Source organism: Centroberyx gerrardi, chromosome 10 (genome assembly GCF_048128805.1).
Source record: "Centroberyx gerrardi isolate f3 chromosome 10, fCenGer3.hap1.cur.20231027, whole genome shotgun sequence".
NCBI classification, from domain to species: domain Eukaryota; kingdom Metazoa; phylum Chordata; class Actinopteri; order Beryciformes; family Berycidae; genus Centroberyx; species Centroberyx gerrardi.
This window is the reverse complement of record NC_136006.1, coordinates 5,401,566-5,420,967: the sequence shown is the minus strand read 5'-3', so window position 1 is coordinate 5,420,967 and position 19,402 is coordinate 5,401,566. Positions and strand designations below refer to the sequence as shown.

Sequence of the window (19,402 nt, the reverse complement as noted above, 5' to 3'; positions counted from 1 at the left end):
ACATAGTTTGAACCTTGATCTGTTTGTATGACTTTAGGTAGAACAATGAGAAAAACTGCTTCCGGCGTTGTACGTGATGGCTGCCGTGTCGCAAGCTTCTGAACTCTGCAGTTTCTTGTTTATTTTAGTGTTAATCGTGAGTATTTTTGCTCGAGAAGTGAGTTGCACCTTCGTGTACAGTAGACAAATACTGCTGGACATTAGAACGACAAGTTTTTCAACTCTGTTCAGAGACGTAGCAGAATCTCCATTCATCACAGTCGCCATCCCAGCCAAGCGTCGCCGGAGGAGGAGAGGGAGAAGAGCCGGCGTACTGGTCGGACTGAGACGCCGGGCCAACTAGCCCCCATGGCCCACGATTCTTCTGGCGAACGTACAATCACTGGACAACAAGCTATGTGAGCTACGGGTGCGGATCTCATTCCACCGCGAAACCAGGGACAACTGCATAATATGCCTCACAGACACATGGATGACGGAGGGGGTAACAGACTTAGTCATCGAGCCAACAGGGTTCTCCGTGCACTGCACCGACAGAAAAAAGGCTCTCTCTGGAAAAGCTTGAGGAGGGGGTGTATGCCTCATGATTAACAATTCCTGGTGTAACCAAGGGAATGTGCATACCCTCAAAGCTTCACCGCTGTATATATCCCTCCACAAGCCAACATGGACTTAGCACTGAAAGAACTGTACGGGGCTATCAGCGAACAGGAGACCGCGCAGGGCTTCCCAAGTTTTACCAGCATGTCACAAGCGGCACACGGGGTGAACGGATCCTTGATCACTGCTACACCCACTTCCAGGATGGCTACAAGGCCCTCCTCCACCCACCGTTTGGCAAATCAGATCACCGCTCTATCCAGCTTCTCCCCGCTTATAAGCAGAGACTAAAACAACAACAACCATTCGCTGTGAAGGAGGTTCAACGCTGGTCTAACCAATCAAATTCTATGCTACAGAATTGTTTTGATCACGTGGACTGGGAGATGTTCAGGGTCGCCTCGGACAATAACATCAGCGAGTACACTGACTCAGACCCTCAGACTGACGCGTTCATTAAAAAGTGCATAGATGACATTGTTCCAACAAACTCAGTTTGGATATATCCCAACCAGAAACTGTGGATTAACGGCGACGTCCGGGCTGCACTATATGCACGAAACGTCGCTTTTAACTCCAGGAGTATGGTTGAATATAAGAAAACCAGTTATGACCTCTGGAAAGCCATTAGAACAGCCAAGCGGGAGTATAAAGGGCAGTTTATAGTACAGCGATTTATGATCGTCACCACCGGCGATGATCATATTGTATCGTCGGTCGCAATGACATGTTGTTTATACTTCCAGCGACAGGCGATCTGTGTACTGAGCCCTCTCCTCTACTCCCTGTACACCCACGACTGCGTGGCCACGCACAGCTCCAACGTCATCATCAAGTTCGCCGATGACACAACGGTGATGGGCCTGATCGACGGTGACAACGAGACGGCCTACAGGGACGAGGTCAGATCACTGACACGGTGGTGTCATGAGAACAACCTTGCCCTCAAGGAAGCAGAGAGAGGAGCACGCCCCCATCACCATCAACGGCGTCGCAGTGGAGAGGGTCAGCGACTTCAAGTTCCTCGGAGTGCACATCGCAGAGGACTTCACATGGTCCACACACATCATGCGTGTGGTGAAAAAGGCTCAGCAACGCCTATACAGCCTCAGGCGTCTGAAGAAATTCAGGGTTAGCCCCCGCATACTAAGGACGTTCTATAGCAGCACCATCGAGAGTGTCCTGACAGGCTGTATCACCGCCTGGTATGGGAACTGCACTGCCCTGGATCGCAGAGCGCTACATAGGGTGGTGCGGACGGCCCAGCACATCATCGGAGGTGAGCTTCCCTCCCTCCAGGACATATACGCCAGGCAGTGCCTAACCAAAGTTAAACGGATTTTAAAGGACCCCAACCACCCCAGTCACAGGCTGTTCCACCTGCTACCATCAGGCAGATGGTACCGCAGCATCAAAAGCTGTTCAAATTTGATTTGAAATTCAAATCAACAGACTCATGGACAGTTTCCACTGCCAGACCATCAGGCTGTTGAACAACTGAGGAACCCATGCTCGGACTTTCGCCACCCACTCCATTTGTATACTCACCCAGTTCTTGTACTGCCATTTGTACTACCTCATATTCTCACTTTCTTTGCACATATTTATATTTATTATCCTTGTACACATGTATATACCTAGTACCTTTTTTCTATTTTATTATTTCATAGTTTCTACTTATTTTACTATTTCATATTTTCTATTCTATTTTATTTCTATTTATATACAGTATATATTCTATTTTATATTCTATTACCTAAACTGCAATGTACAGGAGTCTGCACACAAGAATTTCACTCGCTTTTATACTCGCTGTAATTGTCATGTGACAATAAATCTTGAAACTTGAAACTTGTCAGAGCCTTCACTATAGCTGGAGCTGTTATTTTGCGCAATGGAATCACCTCTGGAAACCGGGTAGAGGCACACATTACTGTCAACAAAAACTTTAGTTCGGGGAAGTGGACCCACAGAGTCAACTATGACATGCTCAAAAGGCTCACCAACTACTGGTATTGGATACAGAGGAGCAGGAGCAATAGTCTGGTTCGGTTTGCCCGCTACTTGACATAAACTTGCAAAACTTGCAATGCTGCACTACATCCCTCTTCAGCCCCGGCCAGAAGAAATGCCATAAAATACGATCATATGTTTTATTAACCCCTAAATGCCCAGCAAGAGGGTTGTCATGAGCAAGGCTGAGAATTTCATTCTGGTACCGACGTGGAACTACAATTTGATTAACAATGTTCCAGACATCTTAGCTAGATGCGTTCAATGGTGACCATTTCCGCATAAGCAAGTTATCCCTCAAGAAATACCCCCTTGACAAAGACTCCACTTCTCCCTCTGAGACTGCGCCATCAAACAAAGCCGACAAAGTTATATAATTTCTGTGTTCAGCAATCAAATGGTCTCGAGACGTAGACAATTGCCCAGCCTCAACAACTCAATTTCACTAAACTGTGAATCAGAATCAGTCCCATCGGGTTCTGCAAGGAAACTCTCACTCAAGTCAGTTTCATCATCCGATTGTTTTCGATTCTTAGTCATAGCACGAGTGACAGCACAGGATGCAAAAACTTTGGGATGCTGCCGAGTGAGTTCGTCAGGATACTGCATAATCATCAGAACCGGCGTCACTTCAGGAGTGACCAACACTTTTCCCCCAGCCAAATCGTTACCCAAAATCAATGACACCCCTTTTTTTGGGAAACTAGGATGTATGCCCACAGCTACCTGACCCGAAACAAGGTCTGATTCAATTGTGACAGTATGCAAGGGCACTCCTATATCCTCCATACCGAAACCCAGGACTGGAACGCTGGAACCAACAGAGGACTTATCCGAAAACGGCAACACATCCTCCAAAAATGACTGAGAAGCTGCAGTATCACACAAGATTGTCACAGGCACTTTCTTAGTCTCATCCCACCATAGACACAAAGCCTTTCATGATGAAAGGAGCAAAATCTGCAAGATCATCACATTCATTCAAAACAGGAATTTCAGGTGCCTTCTGTTTATTTACCAAAGCTACTGGCTTCGCATTTTTCTTCTTTAGCACAGCACAGTTTGCAACAATATGACCCCTCTTTTTGCAATAAAAGCGCATTGGATTTTCTTTGGCTCCCAAATCCTTATCAGCTTTAACTTCACCCAGCCTTGGAATACTGCTACCATCAACTGGCACAGAAGAACCTTTGACACTATCCCTGGAATTATTACTGCAATCTGCAGTTTTTCCATTGAAACCAGAGGACCAATCAACAAAAACAGCCTTATGAGTGAGAGCATACTCATCCGCAAGTACAGCGGCCTGAGAAACATCCGAGACCTTCTGTTCATTCAGGTATGTTGTCACTCTTTCCAGAAGACCGGAAGTTTCTAAAATAAATAAATATTTCTAAAAAAAAATTACCATCAACGCTGTGAACTGAGCAAAATCTTTCACGCCTTGAGACACATATCAGCGCTCAAACAGAGCCTCCTTTTCATGAGCAAATTCGACATATGTTTGGTTTTCCTGCTTCCTGAAACGTCAGAACTTATGACGGTACACTTCAGGCACCAACTCATATGCCTTAAGCACGGCAGTTTTCACAAAATCATAGTTAAGACTGTTGTCCACCGACAATGAGGAATACACCTCCCGAGCCTTGCCGACTAGGGCACATTGTAACATTGTCCACAGGTTCTTAGGCCACTTCAATGACGTAGTCACACGCTCAAACAATGTGAAATATTTGTCAACATCTCTCTCGCTAAACGGAGGAACCAAACGAATGTCTTTGCTCACAACAAAAAAAAAGTTCCAGTTCACGTAAATGGATTTCCGGTCTCTTGGTTTCCTCCTCAAGCCTTTTAATTTCGTGATCATTTAGAAACTTAAACTAACCCTAACCCTCTTGCTCTTTTAAGGCTATTTGCTGTAACTCAACCTCAAGCTCTTTAAAGGTCCCATATTCTACACTTTCTAGTGTTTTATTTTATGTCTTGAGGTCCATCAAAGCTGTTTGTGTGGTGTCATGGACCAAAAACACTCAATCCATTTTTACATGCTCATTTTCCAGCAGCTCTCTCAGCCTTGCCAAGAACAGGTCGTTTCTGTTGCTGTGTCTTTAAGGCTCATTAATATTAATGACCCTCTGTTCTGATTGGCTAACCATTTCAAGAGTGAAACGCGAGACACCAGCTGCAGACAGCGAGAGGCAGGGAAAACTCTCCAGTAATAAACAATGACAACCACTCAACCGCTTTGAAAAAAACACTTTGTTAAACTATTATTTCTTACAAAAATGATAATGAGCGAAGCTTTGTGACACCATAAAATTACATTATATAGCACACCCAACTCCTTTATAATCAAAGAGGCAAGGGAAATCCTGTTTTACACAATATGGGACCTTTAAGTTGAATCATTTCCTTGATGCTTTGATCAGACTTCGTAGGAGTTGTAGGCGTGCCAGGAGTATGCGGTAAAACCCCTTTATCAACCAAGGCCGCCCACAACTGCGCCTTGATCGTCTGTTTTTTTTGCTTGCTTTGGAATCGATATTTCATAATGATCAGCAATCAACACTAGACCATCCATGGTACAGCGGTGAAACCTTTCTAGGCTAGGAGCCTCAACAAACTCATCAACCTTGAATTGAAAAGCAACTAATGCCGCCTGCAGACTACACGATTGTAGCCCTGATTTTCCCATCCCAGACAAGTTTTTGAGATTGGGGACAAAAACTCCAGGTCAGAGCCAAATCGGTGCTTGCGCCCGTCACTGACGCTCTTTAAGTATGACCAATTCAGAGACGCGTTCTGACCCAGTCTTGGAGCCATCGACATTTTCAAACATGTTTGAAATTCTCAGCACAAAATCTGAACTGGTCTCATAGTTTGAGCAGTGTATGACAAGTACTGAGGACGGCGATGAGCAACAGCCAATGAAAGCGTGACAGGAAACCAGGCAGGGGGCAAGGCGAGGCTGCAGAACAGACAGTCCTTGCTTCCCACGTCTCCAACCATTCCCTCCACCATATTCTATATTTTGTCCTCTTCTGCCGTTTTTCAGCCAACATAAATGCACACACAACCAATGGCCTCATTTAAATGTGACAAATTCAAGGTGTTAAGCAATTGGACTGGATGTCACAAGGTAATAAAACGATGATGATGTTATGGTATGACGCACGGGTGCATTGGAGACGCCGGTGCCCAGCGCGCAGCCATCCTCTTCAGCCAGCTGTTCGCCGCCGGTCGCACCCTCAGTCTGATACCCCAAGTCAGAAAATGGGAACAAAAAGCTTGTCTAGTCTTTTCTTAAGACTGTTATGCGTTTTTTATTCAAATCAAATTAATGTGAAAGGTTGAAAGCAATGCGCTTCTTGGCGTCAACCTTCATATCGGACCATTTCTTTTTTCTTTTTAGTTTTATAAAGGGTCCGGCTTTCTGTCTGACTCAGACTTTGACATTTTCTCACAGAGAATGGAATAACAAGCACATTTACATACACATCAGTATTCATTCAGGGCCACTTCTCGTGTGTGTTTTCGTGAGAAAATGGTGTATCGTTCTTTGTCAGGGATCCCTCTAGGTGAAAGATCTTGTAATTTGTGCACCTCGTCTGCGCTCGATTGTGTAGTGTGCGCACCGCTACGTCAACAAGACAACAGATTACAAGAAATAATGTTGTGTAATGTGCGCGGTACAGCGATTTGGGGATTCTCAAAATCATGTAATCTGCATTTAGCATAAGAATGACAGAACAGCACAAAAGTGCAACAAACAAGCCACCTTAGACCACACAATTACTATTCCCAAAACCTATCCAAAACACAATCAGAGTGAACACTGCACCCCAAAAAGGTACCAAGCAATCCATGCGTCATGTAGTGCCACTATCCAAGCCAGTTTACTGCATAAAAAAAAGTGCTACAAACAATACCAGAGTAACACAGCAGTCCACATGGCTAACCATGCCTAAGCACTAGACTACTACTGCCACTAGGAGCCTACCACTAAGCCGAACCACAAAAAACACGTCTAAACCCCAAACATCAGGAAAAAACATGCCCTCAAAGTTTGGATGAGCCCCCAAATTATGTTACGACCTCCAAAGAATAGCTCGTTTCACCAGGAGGTCAATAACATAAGCTGACACAAAAACACAAATCGACACCATGGAGGGTCACCACATGGCTGTGATTAGAGGAGGGAGACCAAGCTGAATGTGCCTGGCCTCTTTATAATGTGGTCGTCAGGCCAACCAGGAACATCTGAGGGAACAACCAGGAGCAGCTGAGTGGGAGAGAGGAGAGAGGTTAGAATATGACACAGGCACCAATAGGAGAGGACAGGATCAACGCAGAGTGGTTGACCTTGGGCTGCTGATATCGGGACTGCAGCGCATTAGGGCAGGGGGCAGATGGGAGATGAAGGGAGTACTGAAGATTCCCCATTAGTAGTTTCACCCCTAATCTGTTTGGATGTAGGCCATCAGGTTTGAAACGGTTGTTGCGTCCCCAGATTGAAATTATCAATAAAGTTCAGTCCTTTTGAACTGCACAATGTGGAAAGCCATGAGTTCAGTGCTAGGAGTCTGCTGAACTTGTTGATTCCTCTGTCCACTGTTGGTAGGGGACCACTGATAAATGACTGAATCTTTAGTTGGCCAAGTCTGTCAAACAATTTCATAAAGTCCTGCTTTAGCGTTTCTGACTGCTCTCTGCGAGTATCATTTGTCCCCACATGAACAATGATTTGATTTATTCTTGGATGATCAGACAATATCTGGGGGATTTTATCATTGATGTCACTGACCATTGCACCTGGGAAACAACATGTTTTCAACATCGTACCGCTAATGTCTTTGATAGCGGAGTCTCCCACAATAAGAGTGGGCGGCTCGCTCGCTTGATCCGATGGGGGGTCACGGTTTAGTCCTTGAGTGAGCTTTTTTTGGTCTTTCTCCCTCACCATAATGCGTACAATAATCCGTCCTTGTTCTCTCTTGTGCAACTGGTCAGCAGTGCCCTCATTTTCTAATTCATGCAGATATTGTAACGGTTCAAACCTATTCTCCAGTCGTAAGGCAACCTTACGGCTGGAGAACAGACAGTCTCTGATTTTTTGCATCTTTAGTTGGCCATCTTCTGGTGCAGGTGCCCGGTGTCGAATGAGCTGGCTTCCTTAGCTGTGTTCCATGCTGGACTACGGTTCTGCCTTTATTCTTGGGCTTTGTGCCAAACTTGTGCCAGCTGTTAGTATTCTCTTTAGGCTCAGAGGGCTTTCCTTGTACTGGCTCAGTTTTACCAAGTTTTAGAAACGTTATAGTATCATTTATACACAATTCTTCATTTTGAGCCTGCTTAGCTGTGCTAGGTTGTATCAGCTCACCGATAGGAGACATTTTTAGTGTGTCATGAAGTTATCCAGCTTTTTCCAATGCGAGAATCCTGGTTTCAAGTACAGCAATCTTCTGTAACAGTTGAAAGCAGTCCGTGCATCTTGTAGACTCTAATCCGAGGGGGGCCATGTGTTATCCACACACCACACTGCAGTAAACTCTCATAGTTTTGAGCAGTGCAGCAGGAAAAACAGGAAAATATTTCCAAAAATAGATAGTAAAGCAGAGAGCGTCTGGTCGGGCAGAAAGCAGGAACATATAAGTGTAGAGCTGGAGCGCATGCAGATTCAAAAAATTAAAACTCTCTGGCATACATACAGCATGGGATCCACATGACCTGGAAGTCTCTAATATTTCCTATTTCACTTTTGTTTTGTTTACTTGCTTTTTATTTGACCTAGCCTATTTGTTTTGTTTAGTTACTTGTAGCATTTCCCACTTTTGTAATGTTATATAAGTTGACAAGTGATGAACGAGAAAAAAATGCGCTTGGTTTTTCTAATCGACATGTATGGTTCACCTTGATTGAGTCTACACGGTTCTCATTGATTGAAAGACTTTCATGAATTTTATAGTGGTATTGGGTAGACTTTACATCGTTCACAACTCTCCTAAGTTTATACATAAGTAAACAAGAATTACGTGGAGCCAACCCGCTCTTTTGACTCCTGCGCATAATGGCCAACTGAATCAAATGAACAAAAGAATCAATTGAACAACTTCTCACTGAGTGACTCATAACGAACCGAATCTCGTAAAAGAGCCGGACTTTGCAACACTACAAAAGAAAAGACATGCTCTTGTAAGCTGAACCAACACAAAAATAATCTTTTAAGATTCAACTTCATCAAGAATCAACATCAGCAAGACTTTGTGTAGCCACTCCACCCGAAGAGACTGTCATTGAACGTCAGGACAACATCCTCCCAGCCTACTCACTGAGTGGAGCATCCCATTGGGGATTGAGGCTGCCAACTGGGGCTAAAGAGTTGTCTCTTTAATACCAAATGAGGTATTCCCTGCTGAGGCTGCTTCACTCAAGATCAACTGACCTCAGATTGGGTAGGGCTGATTTAACTGAGTTAACGCAAGATAAGCTACCTTTACTCCTTTCTCTCAAAATTGTTTTACCATGTCGGTTGAACCCTAGTATATTAGAGTATTGTAATAGAGCTACTGGTAATTATGTACTTTCGATCTCTGTAACAGCTACAGATTAACTTTTATTAGCAATAAGAAATTAATCTCAAAGTCCTTTGAGACATGCTTGTGATAAAGCGCTATATAAATAAATAAACTTGAACTTGAATAACATGTTTTGACTCACTTTATCTTTCTTGCCATTCCTGTCCTAGTGTCATAGTGTAGGGGACCAGAATGGCATTAAATGTATAAGAACAATTGGATCTCCTTCAGTTTAGAGTTGAGGAGAGTTTTCAGATTTTCATGTAGTATTATTATTACTACCTCTGCTGCATGATGTGGGAGTAGAGAATATGCATTGCACTTTTGTGTTCCTATTAAACAAATTACTGAAAATAGATTGTTTCTATGTGCTGCACCTAGACAGAAATTTGCATTTGAGTTTCACTTGCCATTAAGTCATTATATACGTATAGCCTATATAGCCTATAATATAGTATATAGTATATACTGTATATAGTCTATAAAAGTACAAGTGGTATATAAAAAATACAAATGGTCTCAACACTGCTTTTTGGATTAAACAGTTAACAATTCAAACAAAATAATTTTATGATGCTATTATGAAAAAGCTATGTTAAAACTCTGAAGCAAAGATCAGTAATCTATGACAAGCAAAATATAATGTGTGTGTTTTTCCATGTTGGGTTACAACCATACTCCCAAAATTAACCCAAGTACCCATTTTGGCATTCCTTGCAGATAATTTGATGGGTCGTTATCTGCCCAGTGTTTGGGGATGGGTCCTTTTTTACCTCTTATATGAACAACAATGCAATAACAACACTTAGCCTACAGTACAGGAGATGAAGTCAAGAATGACTATTTTACTGTAAATGTCAGATCGCATTGTGCTCATCACTCTTATGTCTCAAAATCAAACAAAGGCCTACCCAAGTAAAAGTAGAAATATCTACTTTAAAAAATACTCCCAGAAAAGTGGCATTACTCTAAAATTCTTCTAATATAGTACAAAGTAGGGTTAGACTGGTATATTGGGCTGCCAATGTATCAGTTACATAAAAACATTCTTCAAAACCTGCAATGATATTTTGTTTTCTTTATTTTATTTAATGATTTCATTTTTCAAGAATATCTTCTGTAAATTAATTTAAAGTCCTAATGTATCCCAGAGTTTCCCTTCCATTAGGTGATGTGGATCACCTTAACAGCTGCTAACCTACGCAAGACAATTTCAATAGTCTGGGTTTCAGTGGAGAGTTTTAGTACCCCTTGATGGTCTAAAGGCTGTTTCAGAAGATTTTCCACCCTGACAAGAATAAAATTCAGGTGGAAACACTGAATGCTAGTAATTTTTTGGCATGAAAAAAATTTAAATTTAAAGATATTGAATATCAGCACAAAATAGTGGCCATCAACAGCTTCAATCCAACACATTGGTATCGGCCTTCAAAGACTCATGTCGGTTGAACCCTGGCACAGAGCATTGTAATAGGGTTACTGGTAATTATGTACTTTCGATCTCTGTAACAGCTACAGATTAACTTTTATTAGCAATAAGCAATTCATCTCAAAGTCCTTTGAGACATGCTTGTGATAAAGCACTATATAAATAAATAAAGTTGAACTTGAATAACATGTTTTGACTCACTTTATCTTTCTTGCCATTCTGGTCCCATAGTGTAGGGGACCAGAATGGCATTAAATGTATAAGAACAATTGGATCTCCTTCAGTTTAGAGTTGAGGAGATGTTTTCATATTTTCATGTAGTATTATTAATACTACCTCTGCTGCATGGTGTAGGAGTAGAATATAGGCATTGCATTTTTACTGAAAATAGATTGTTTCTATGTGCTGCACCTAGACAGAACTTTGCAAAAGGAGAGTTTCACTTGCCATTCAGAATATGTTAAGGATACTGTGACATTTGGAAATTTGAATTGACTGGTTTTCTTAAGCAGATGCTTGTCACATGAGGGAGAAATGATTCTACATTTATTTGTTTTTGTTGCACTACCTTTGCACTACTTTTGCACTACTTTAACATTCTAGCTCTATGCAAAAATACCTGCGGAGCTGAGGAGACATCGACTGGGAATGAGAGTCGGTGTGAGGGTGAGGAATAAGACGGAGAGGAATAGGAGATTTAAACTTTGTCTTCCATCGGTGGTCATGGGGAATGTGAGATCGCTGGCCAAAAAAAACTGGTGAACTCTCAGCCCTGACGAGCAGCCAGCGTGAGTACCGGGAGTGCAGTGTGTTGTGTTTCACGGAGACATGGCTGAATGGCAATATACCAGACTGTTCAGTTGAACTAGCCGGCTTTACGCTAGTGCAGGAGGAGAAGGTCTAGCCGTCTTAGTTAACTCCAGATGGTGTAACCCAGGACATATTACTGTGAAGGCACGCATCTGTACTCCAGATATCGAGCTGTTGGCTGTTGGTCTGAGGCCATACTATCTGCCTTGGGAGTTTTCGCACACCATTGTGGTTGTTGTTTACATTCCACCGTTGGCAGTGATGGCAAGCACTAGTGATCTCATCCACTCTACCGTCGCGGGATTACAGACACAACACCCCAGGGCCTTCATCATTGGAGATTTCAACCATGTCCCACTCTCCAGAACCCTGACAAACTTCACACAGTGACCTGTAAAACAAGGAAGAACAAGATCTTGGACCTGCTGTATGCAGGTCCCCCCTTCCACCTCTTCTTCCAGCCCCAGTCTGTCTTCCACATCAGAGGACAGCTCAACACCTCCTCTCCTGTCCCCCAGCCCATCATCACATCCTGTCAGGTGAGACGGCAGCTCTCTAAACTGCGAATAAACAAAGCAAAGGGTCCAGACAACATCAACCCCAGGGTGCTCAAGGTGTGTGCTGGGAAGCTTGTAGGAGTGTTTCAGCACCTCTTCAATCTGTCTCTGAGGCTGAAGAAAGTGCCCCAGCTGTGGAAGACCTCCTGCATTGTCCCAGTGCACAAGAAAGGACATCCCAGCTCTCTCAGTGACTTAAGGCCAGTCGCTCTGACCTCACGTCATGAAGAACTTTGAGAGAATGGCGGCTGGACTGGCCCCTGGATCCCCTGCTGTTCACATGCCAGGCCCACATCAGCGTGGAGGACGCCATCATCTACCTGCTACACAGGGCTTACTCACACCTGGAGACACCAGGGGGAGCTGTGAGAGTCATGTTCTTTGACTTCTCCAGTGCCTTCAACAACAGGTATCCAGACCCTCCTGCTGGCAGAGAAGCTCTCGGAGACGCAGGTAGACCACAACCTCGTGGCCTGGATCATGGACTACTTCACCGGCAGGCCACAATACGTCTGTCTGCAGGGCTGCCTGTCAGACATGATGCTGGGCAACACTGCGCACCCCAAGGAACCGTACTGTCACCATTTCTATTCTATTCCCTCTACACCTCAGACTTCTGCTTCAACTCTGGAACATGCCATCTAAAGAAGTTCTCCGATGACTCCTCCATTGTCAGCTGCGTCACAATGAGGAGGAATACAGAGAGCTGATAGAGAATTTTGTTGGATGGTGCGACGACAACCTCCAGCTCAACAGAGCCGACTGCTGATAGTGCAGCTTTCTCAAGAACCGCGCGTGCCCGTAGTGCATGAGCCCCGCTGCTGCACAGAGCGCTGTCCGCTTGTTTATTCAAAGTTTAGTAATATTGAACGTGTCGCGTGTCCAAATTGCACCAAATTCGACACTGCATGTCCTTGGGTCAGACTTCACCAGTGAGACTAAACTGCGCTTGAACCGTAGAAAAAGTTTACGGCCTTCCATTGGTTGATTCTGCTGCCAATCAAACGTGTCTGCGCTCCTATTGACTAGTTTTACTGCCTCCGCCTCTGCTTTTTTCTCCTGTGTGCTCGTTCTCTCTCGGGCAGTTTAACTGAGCGGGGCGCGTGCCTTTGTCCCGCTCAGCCAGTCAGAGCCCTGAAGCCCCGCCCCGCTGTGATGTGATGGTGTTTATATCAAACAGCCCCCGCTGCACTCAGACACAGAGCTGAGCGGCTCGCTGTTCGCTTGTTTAGTCAAAGTTTATTATATGTGTCGCGTGTCCAAATTGCACCAAATCCGACACTGCACGTCCTTGGGTCCCCAGCAATGCACCCGCCAAGTGTGAAGTAGATCGGACGGACGGTTCTCGAGATATGCGAAGGACACACACACATACACACACACAGACAGAGATTCCTGGAATTAGTAGACAGATGACCTTGCTGCTGTGTCTTCGACCTTACTTCCAATCATCTTTGCTGATGATACCAATTTGATTTTATCCCACAAAAATTTTGACGTTTGACGTTGGCTGCTCTGAATCTTCCATTACACATTCACAAAACCTTATCTGTTTGCTCTGATTTTTTTTGCAACCTCACATTTGAAATCATTTGTCCACAAATGTTATTTACACATTCACAAAATGTTGTTTACAACTACAAATCTTTTCTACACATTTACACATTATTTTTGTTTGCTTAAATCTTTTTTACACATTCAAATACATCCATGCAAAATGTTTTCACATGTTCACAAATGGTGATATACAACTGCAAGTCTCAAATTATATGCAAAAATCGCAAATCCATTCAGAACAAAGATAAAGCTGTGGAAAAGGTTTTTAGATGATATCTTGATATTTTGGAATGGCACAATGGAAGAACTCAAAATGTTTCAGACATATGTGAATTCAAGTAGCTCTTTTCTCAAATTCACAATGGAATATAACCCCAACACTATTAACTTTCTGGACCTTACCACCTCTAAACACCAGGACGGAAGCATTCATACCTCAATCTACAGGAAGCCCATGGAACGCAATACCCTCCTCCACCATAACAGCAACCACCCAAACCACTTGAAATATACCTAAGGGACAGTTCTTACGACTAAGGAGAAATTGCTCAGAACTGGATGAATTCAAATGCAAGGCAGATGAGATGAAATCAAGATTCTATGAAAGAAATTACCATCCATCTATAATAGACAAAGCCTACAACCATGCTTTAACATAGTAGTAGTATTTTATTCAGTCATCACACACAATACAATAAGTATAAACAGTATATACAATATATAATCTAATATACAATAAGTATAAGCAGTCTAGACAGTATAAACAAAAAAAAAAAGTAGTGACTGAAAAGGCACAGGCAGAAGCATAATGCTTATATATGCCTATCCTACATTATCAATTTAAGCTACCCCCCAGAAATAAAAAATGATAATAAAATAAAAATCATTCACACTTGTAACCCTCAAAAATAGCTTTATAAACCATTCTTTTGAAAACCAAAAGCGAGTTACACATTCTTAAATTTATCTGGGAGTGACTTTGTTTTAGCTCTGAACATTATTTGCATTATTTTATAATATACCAAATCATTAAATTTCATAGCATGGGATTTTATAAACAATGGATTAGTGTGATCATAGTAACCAGCCTTATTAATAATACATATGGCTCGTTTTTGTAGTAAGACTGAATTTATAGTCGTTTTAAAAGTCGACCCCCACAATTCCACACAGTAAGATATGTAAGGAAGTATAAGTGAGCAGTAAATTATATACAAAGCCTTATGATTTAATATATCTCTAGATTTATACAGGATTGCTATTGACTTTGAAATGTTTCCTTTAATATAGTCAATATGTTGTTTCCATGTTAATTTATGATCAATCACAACCCCTAGGAATTTTGTCTCAAAAACTCTTTCAATTTCAACATCACAGATTTTTAATTCAATATCCCCATCAATTTCTTTTCGATTTCCAAAAACCATAAATTTAGTTTTCTTAATATTGAGAGACAATTTATTAACATCAAACCAAGTTTTGAGGATTTCCAGCTCCCTTTCAGTAGCATACAAAAGTTCCTTTAAATTTTTCCCAGAGCAAAATAAATTGGTATCGTCTGCAAAAATGACAAATTTTAACAATTCAGTAACATTGCAAATATCATTAATATAAAGTATAAAAAGTTTTGGACCAATCACCGATCCCTGGGGTACTCCACAGGTGACCTTCCTAAATCCTGACACAGTGTCATTAATTTGCACACATTGCTGTCTGTTTTCCAAGTAGCTTTTCAGCCAAGAGTAAGCTATACCTCTTATCCCATGCAATTGTTGCTTAGAACTCTGCCCATAGCATGGAGTAAAAGGCAATAGGCTGCACTGAGTAATTTATCACATTAACCCTGCTGTCTATAGTGTAAGATGTGTAAAGAGTAATTGTGAAAAACAGTCAAACAGTAACTAATTTGATTCACTCAACTTTATTTAATAAGATAGAAAACAGAAACTTTGATTGTTTGCAAATATTGTCAACAATAATTGATGAAACCTTAAGTATCCTTTCATACTAAATAATCTGAAACTTATTAATACAAGATTTAAAATACATCAAATTAGAACTATACAGAATGTCTGATTTCAAATTAATGAAGCTGATAAGTGGTTAAAAAGTTGAATATAATGTAGCACTGTACAAATGCAAGCTTGATCAAAACCTTTGCAGGTTTTGCTAAATAGTATAATTCATGATTCATGACACCTGAGCATCAACACTGAGCAACACATGTGATCAGCTTGGTTCTCCTCATCACAACCAGACAGATTCTTTACTTCTTTGCTCCATTGAAACACATTTGATGTCAGAGGGGAAAATATCCCAAGCGTCCGGCCCAGGAACGTGCTTCTCCCAGTCGGGCTGAAGAGGAGGATTGTTCAAAGCCATCAAACAACCCAACCAGTAGCATTCAGCAGCGAGATGTGCTTTGTGTTCCAGGAAAGGAGTCTGCAAAATTAGAAGGTGAGAAAGTTTTACATGTTGAATCTAGCAAATTAAAGCTAAATTTCCCATTCCCATTTGTCCATTTGGTCCACAAATTTCTGAACTTTTTCGGTGCACAAAACACTGACATACATCAGACATACCTTAACAATATCTTCTTTTCTGCTGTAATACAGAGCCATTTGAAGATTTTGAACTGTTGACAGTTTGTACTCTGTAACCTGTAAGAAAGGAAGAACGCTGACAAAAGTATAGTAACACAAGCTTAAATGTGTCAGTTTTCATCAGTGGCCCTACAGTACCTTCTGAGGTGTTGATCCTCTGCTGTGCTTGTTCAGGTCAAACATTTCCTCTATGTGCTGCTTCTTTTTCCCCATTTGCTCTCTTGCATCATCAAACATGTACTATGAATATCAATAGTTTAGTTTTATTTCACAGTGATAAAGAAATGCATTAATGAGGACACAGTAATAAAATGTGAGGATAAAAACAGAAAGAAGAGATAAAATTAATATTTTTTGCAGGTGAGATACAAAACAAAACAAAATAAAACAAGGAGGCAATAAAAACATTTCAAAACAAACAAAAGAACCAAATAAACAAACGTGTGGGAAACAAAATAGTTTCCCAAACAGCATCAGTATATTAGAGTCACCAGACTGCACCGTACCTGAATCAACCTTTTGGCCGACTTTTTGTTGTCATCATTTGATTTCAGGTGGCCTTTGATTTTAGGCCACTGTATGATTCTGAGCTGGTCGTACATCTCTTTCAGTCGAGTTTTACTAACTGGGTTGTTCATGTTCTCAGAGTCTCCTGTCTTTATTGAAAGAGAGATTCCACTTGCCATTCTATGCAAGGAGAGATAAACACAATAAGATTTCTCCTACTTTATTTACATGCTTGAGTTTCCCAAGGCAACACTATATACAGCAAATTGCAATTTCTTTTTTCAATATGCTGCATGTACCTGTCTTTGAATGATTTAAATTCTTCTTCAGATTCTTTCAGGGCGGATCTGTAGGGATAAAATGTAGTGTGTGAAAATGACTCATGCTTTTATTCAACAAGTTCATAAATCAACAGCTGAATTAAAGTTTGTAACATGTAACACATTCATGTAACAGGATTATATTTTTTCAATTTACTAACAATATTTTTTATGTATCCAATCCATAGATCACATCTTAATGGTAGCTGAAACTGTTCTATGAACGTTGTCTGGCCTCAAACTGTCCTTTTATCCTTTAATTGCTATTTATTTATTGAGGGTTTATAATGAATTTATCTCTTGAATTCTCTGCACCTCTACTTGGAACAACCTGTAGAGGGAGCTCAAGCTTCAGAAACTAGTCACTCTATTTTAAAGTCAATGGAATCAGCATCTATTTAAAATTGAAAATGTTTTAAAAGTTAGTTAGTTCTCTTGCAGTGTAATACTATTTTTTTTCTTGCAATTTTTGATGACTTTGGTGTTTGTGTCTATAAACATGTGTATTGTTAATGCCTTTGAAACTATGTGAGTGTTTGAAATTGTGAATGTGGAGAAGAGCGTCCGTGTTCAGCAAACCAAACCTGAGTTTGTAAAGGTTAAATAAATAAGTTTAAAAAATACAATAACGCATTGCTTTGTAGGACCTTTTCTCAAATCCAGTACATTAAAGAAACGTGTCAGAAGTCTAAACGTGTAATCCTTAACATGTTACATGCCTGTTATGAATACATTATGTAAACCCTTTACAAATAGTGTTACCAAGGCAACTATGTCAAGCTAACTTGAATTCATTGCCTATATCATGTGCAATATTTTAAATTGCCATTAAAAGAATGTTCAGAAAAATATTTACCTCGCCTCCTTAAGTTTCTGTTTGTAATGTTCTTCCATTTCAGCCATACTGTGTTAAAAGAATCTTAAATGGTTATTTTGGTTAAACCAGGTTCACTGTAATTCATAACTTTAATGCCATAAATGTATGTAGTTCATGGGATGTTTTTTGGATTATCTCTGTCAGTTCCATAAAATGAATACAATATTATCAGAAACCCACCTGTTTTTATGTTCTAGTGCATTTTGTTGACACCGATGGCAACTTGATTTGACACATGCATCTCTCTTGGAGCTTTGGCTGTGTAAAGGAAATGGAAATTGTAGTCAGTATAAGATGTCTGTTTCTGTATGATTTTCTTTTTTTTTTTGGGCCAGGCTTTACTGTTTGTGGTTGATTGATTATCCAGTAATGAAACATACTGGGACAAATTCAGAGGCAAAGTTTCAGGATTTCCCAGTGGAGTTCCACTGACAAAAGATTTTGTCATCAACTAGGCTCCATCAGTGTCCATGAAAGAAACCCACTATATTAGTTTTATTTTATTCTCTTGCTGTTTAATACTGCTGTTTATATATTTTTTTCTTGCTATTTTTGATGACTTTGGTGTTTGTGTCTATAAACATGTGTATTGTTAATGCCTTTGAAACTATGTGAGTGTTTGTAATTGTGAATGTGGAGCAGGGCGTTGCTGGAAAAGAGCGTCTGTGTTCAGCAAACCAAACCTGAGTTTGTAAAGGTTAAATAAATAAGTTTAAAAAAAACAATAACGCATTGCTTTGTAGGATCTTTTCTCAAATCCAGTACATTAAAGAAACATGTGACATAAGTCGAAACATGTAATCCTTAACATGTTACATGCCTGTTAAGAATACATTATGTAAACCCTTTACAAATAGTGTTACCAAGGAAACTATGTGAAACTAACTTGAATTCATTGCCTATATCATGTGCAATATTTTAAATTGCCATTAAAAGAATGTTCAGAAAAATATTTACCTCGCCTCCATAAGTTTCTGTTTGTAATGTTCTTCCATTTCAGCCATACTGTGTTAAAATAATCTTAAATGGTTATTTTGGTTAAAACAGATTCACTGTAATTCATAACTTTAATGCCATAAATGTATACATGTTCATATGATGTTTTCTGGATTATCTGTCCGTGCCATAAAATGAATACAATATTATCAGAAACCCACCTGTTTTTATGGTCTAGTGCATTTTGTTGACACCGATGGCAACTTGATTCGACACAAGCATCTCTCTCAGAGCTTGGGCTGTGTAAAGGAAATGAAAACAATATTCAATATCAGATGTCTGTTTGTGTATGATTTTCTTTTTTTTTTTGAGCCAGGCTTTACTGTTTGTGGTTGATTGATTATCCAGTAATGAAACATACTGGGACAAATTCAGAGGCAAAGTTTCAGGATTTCCCAGTGGAGTTCCACTGACAAAAGATTTTGTCATCAACTAGGCTCCATCAGTGTCCATGAAAGAAACCCACAACATATATGGTAGCTGTTTACTGTAAAGTTCTGACAAAAAAGTTCATCTTCCCCACCAATTTCCATCTATTTTGTATAACACTCTTCTATT

The 19,402-nt window shown here is 40.8% G+C and overlaps 2 protein-coding genes across 2 annotated transcripts in view; one reads left to right on the top strand and one right to left on the bottom strand.

The window, feature by feature from the left end:
• Window positions 1-19,402, top strand: part of LOC144539927 (uncharacterized) — a 198,076-nt gene that overhangs the window by 93,966 nt on the left and 84,708 nt on the right. The gene's annotated exons all lie outside the window — the stretch shown is intronic.
• On the bottom strand, window positions 15,789-16,998 carry LOC144539867 (uncharacterized). The gene is made up of 5 exons (XM_078286132.1): window positions 16,951-16,998; window positions 16,651-16,800; window positions 16,283-16,384; window positions 16,124-16,201; window positions 15,789-15,983 (listed from the first exon to the last, which is right to left on the bottom strand). Exons 2-5 carry the CDS (start codon window positions 16,780-16,782, stop codon window positions 15,789-15,791), a joined length of 507 nt encoding a protein of 168 aa, XP_078142258.1. The 5' UTR covers window positions 16,783-16,800; window positions 16,951-16,998.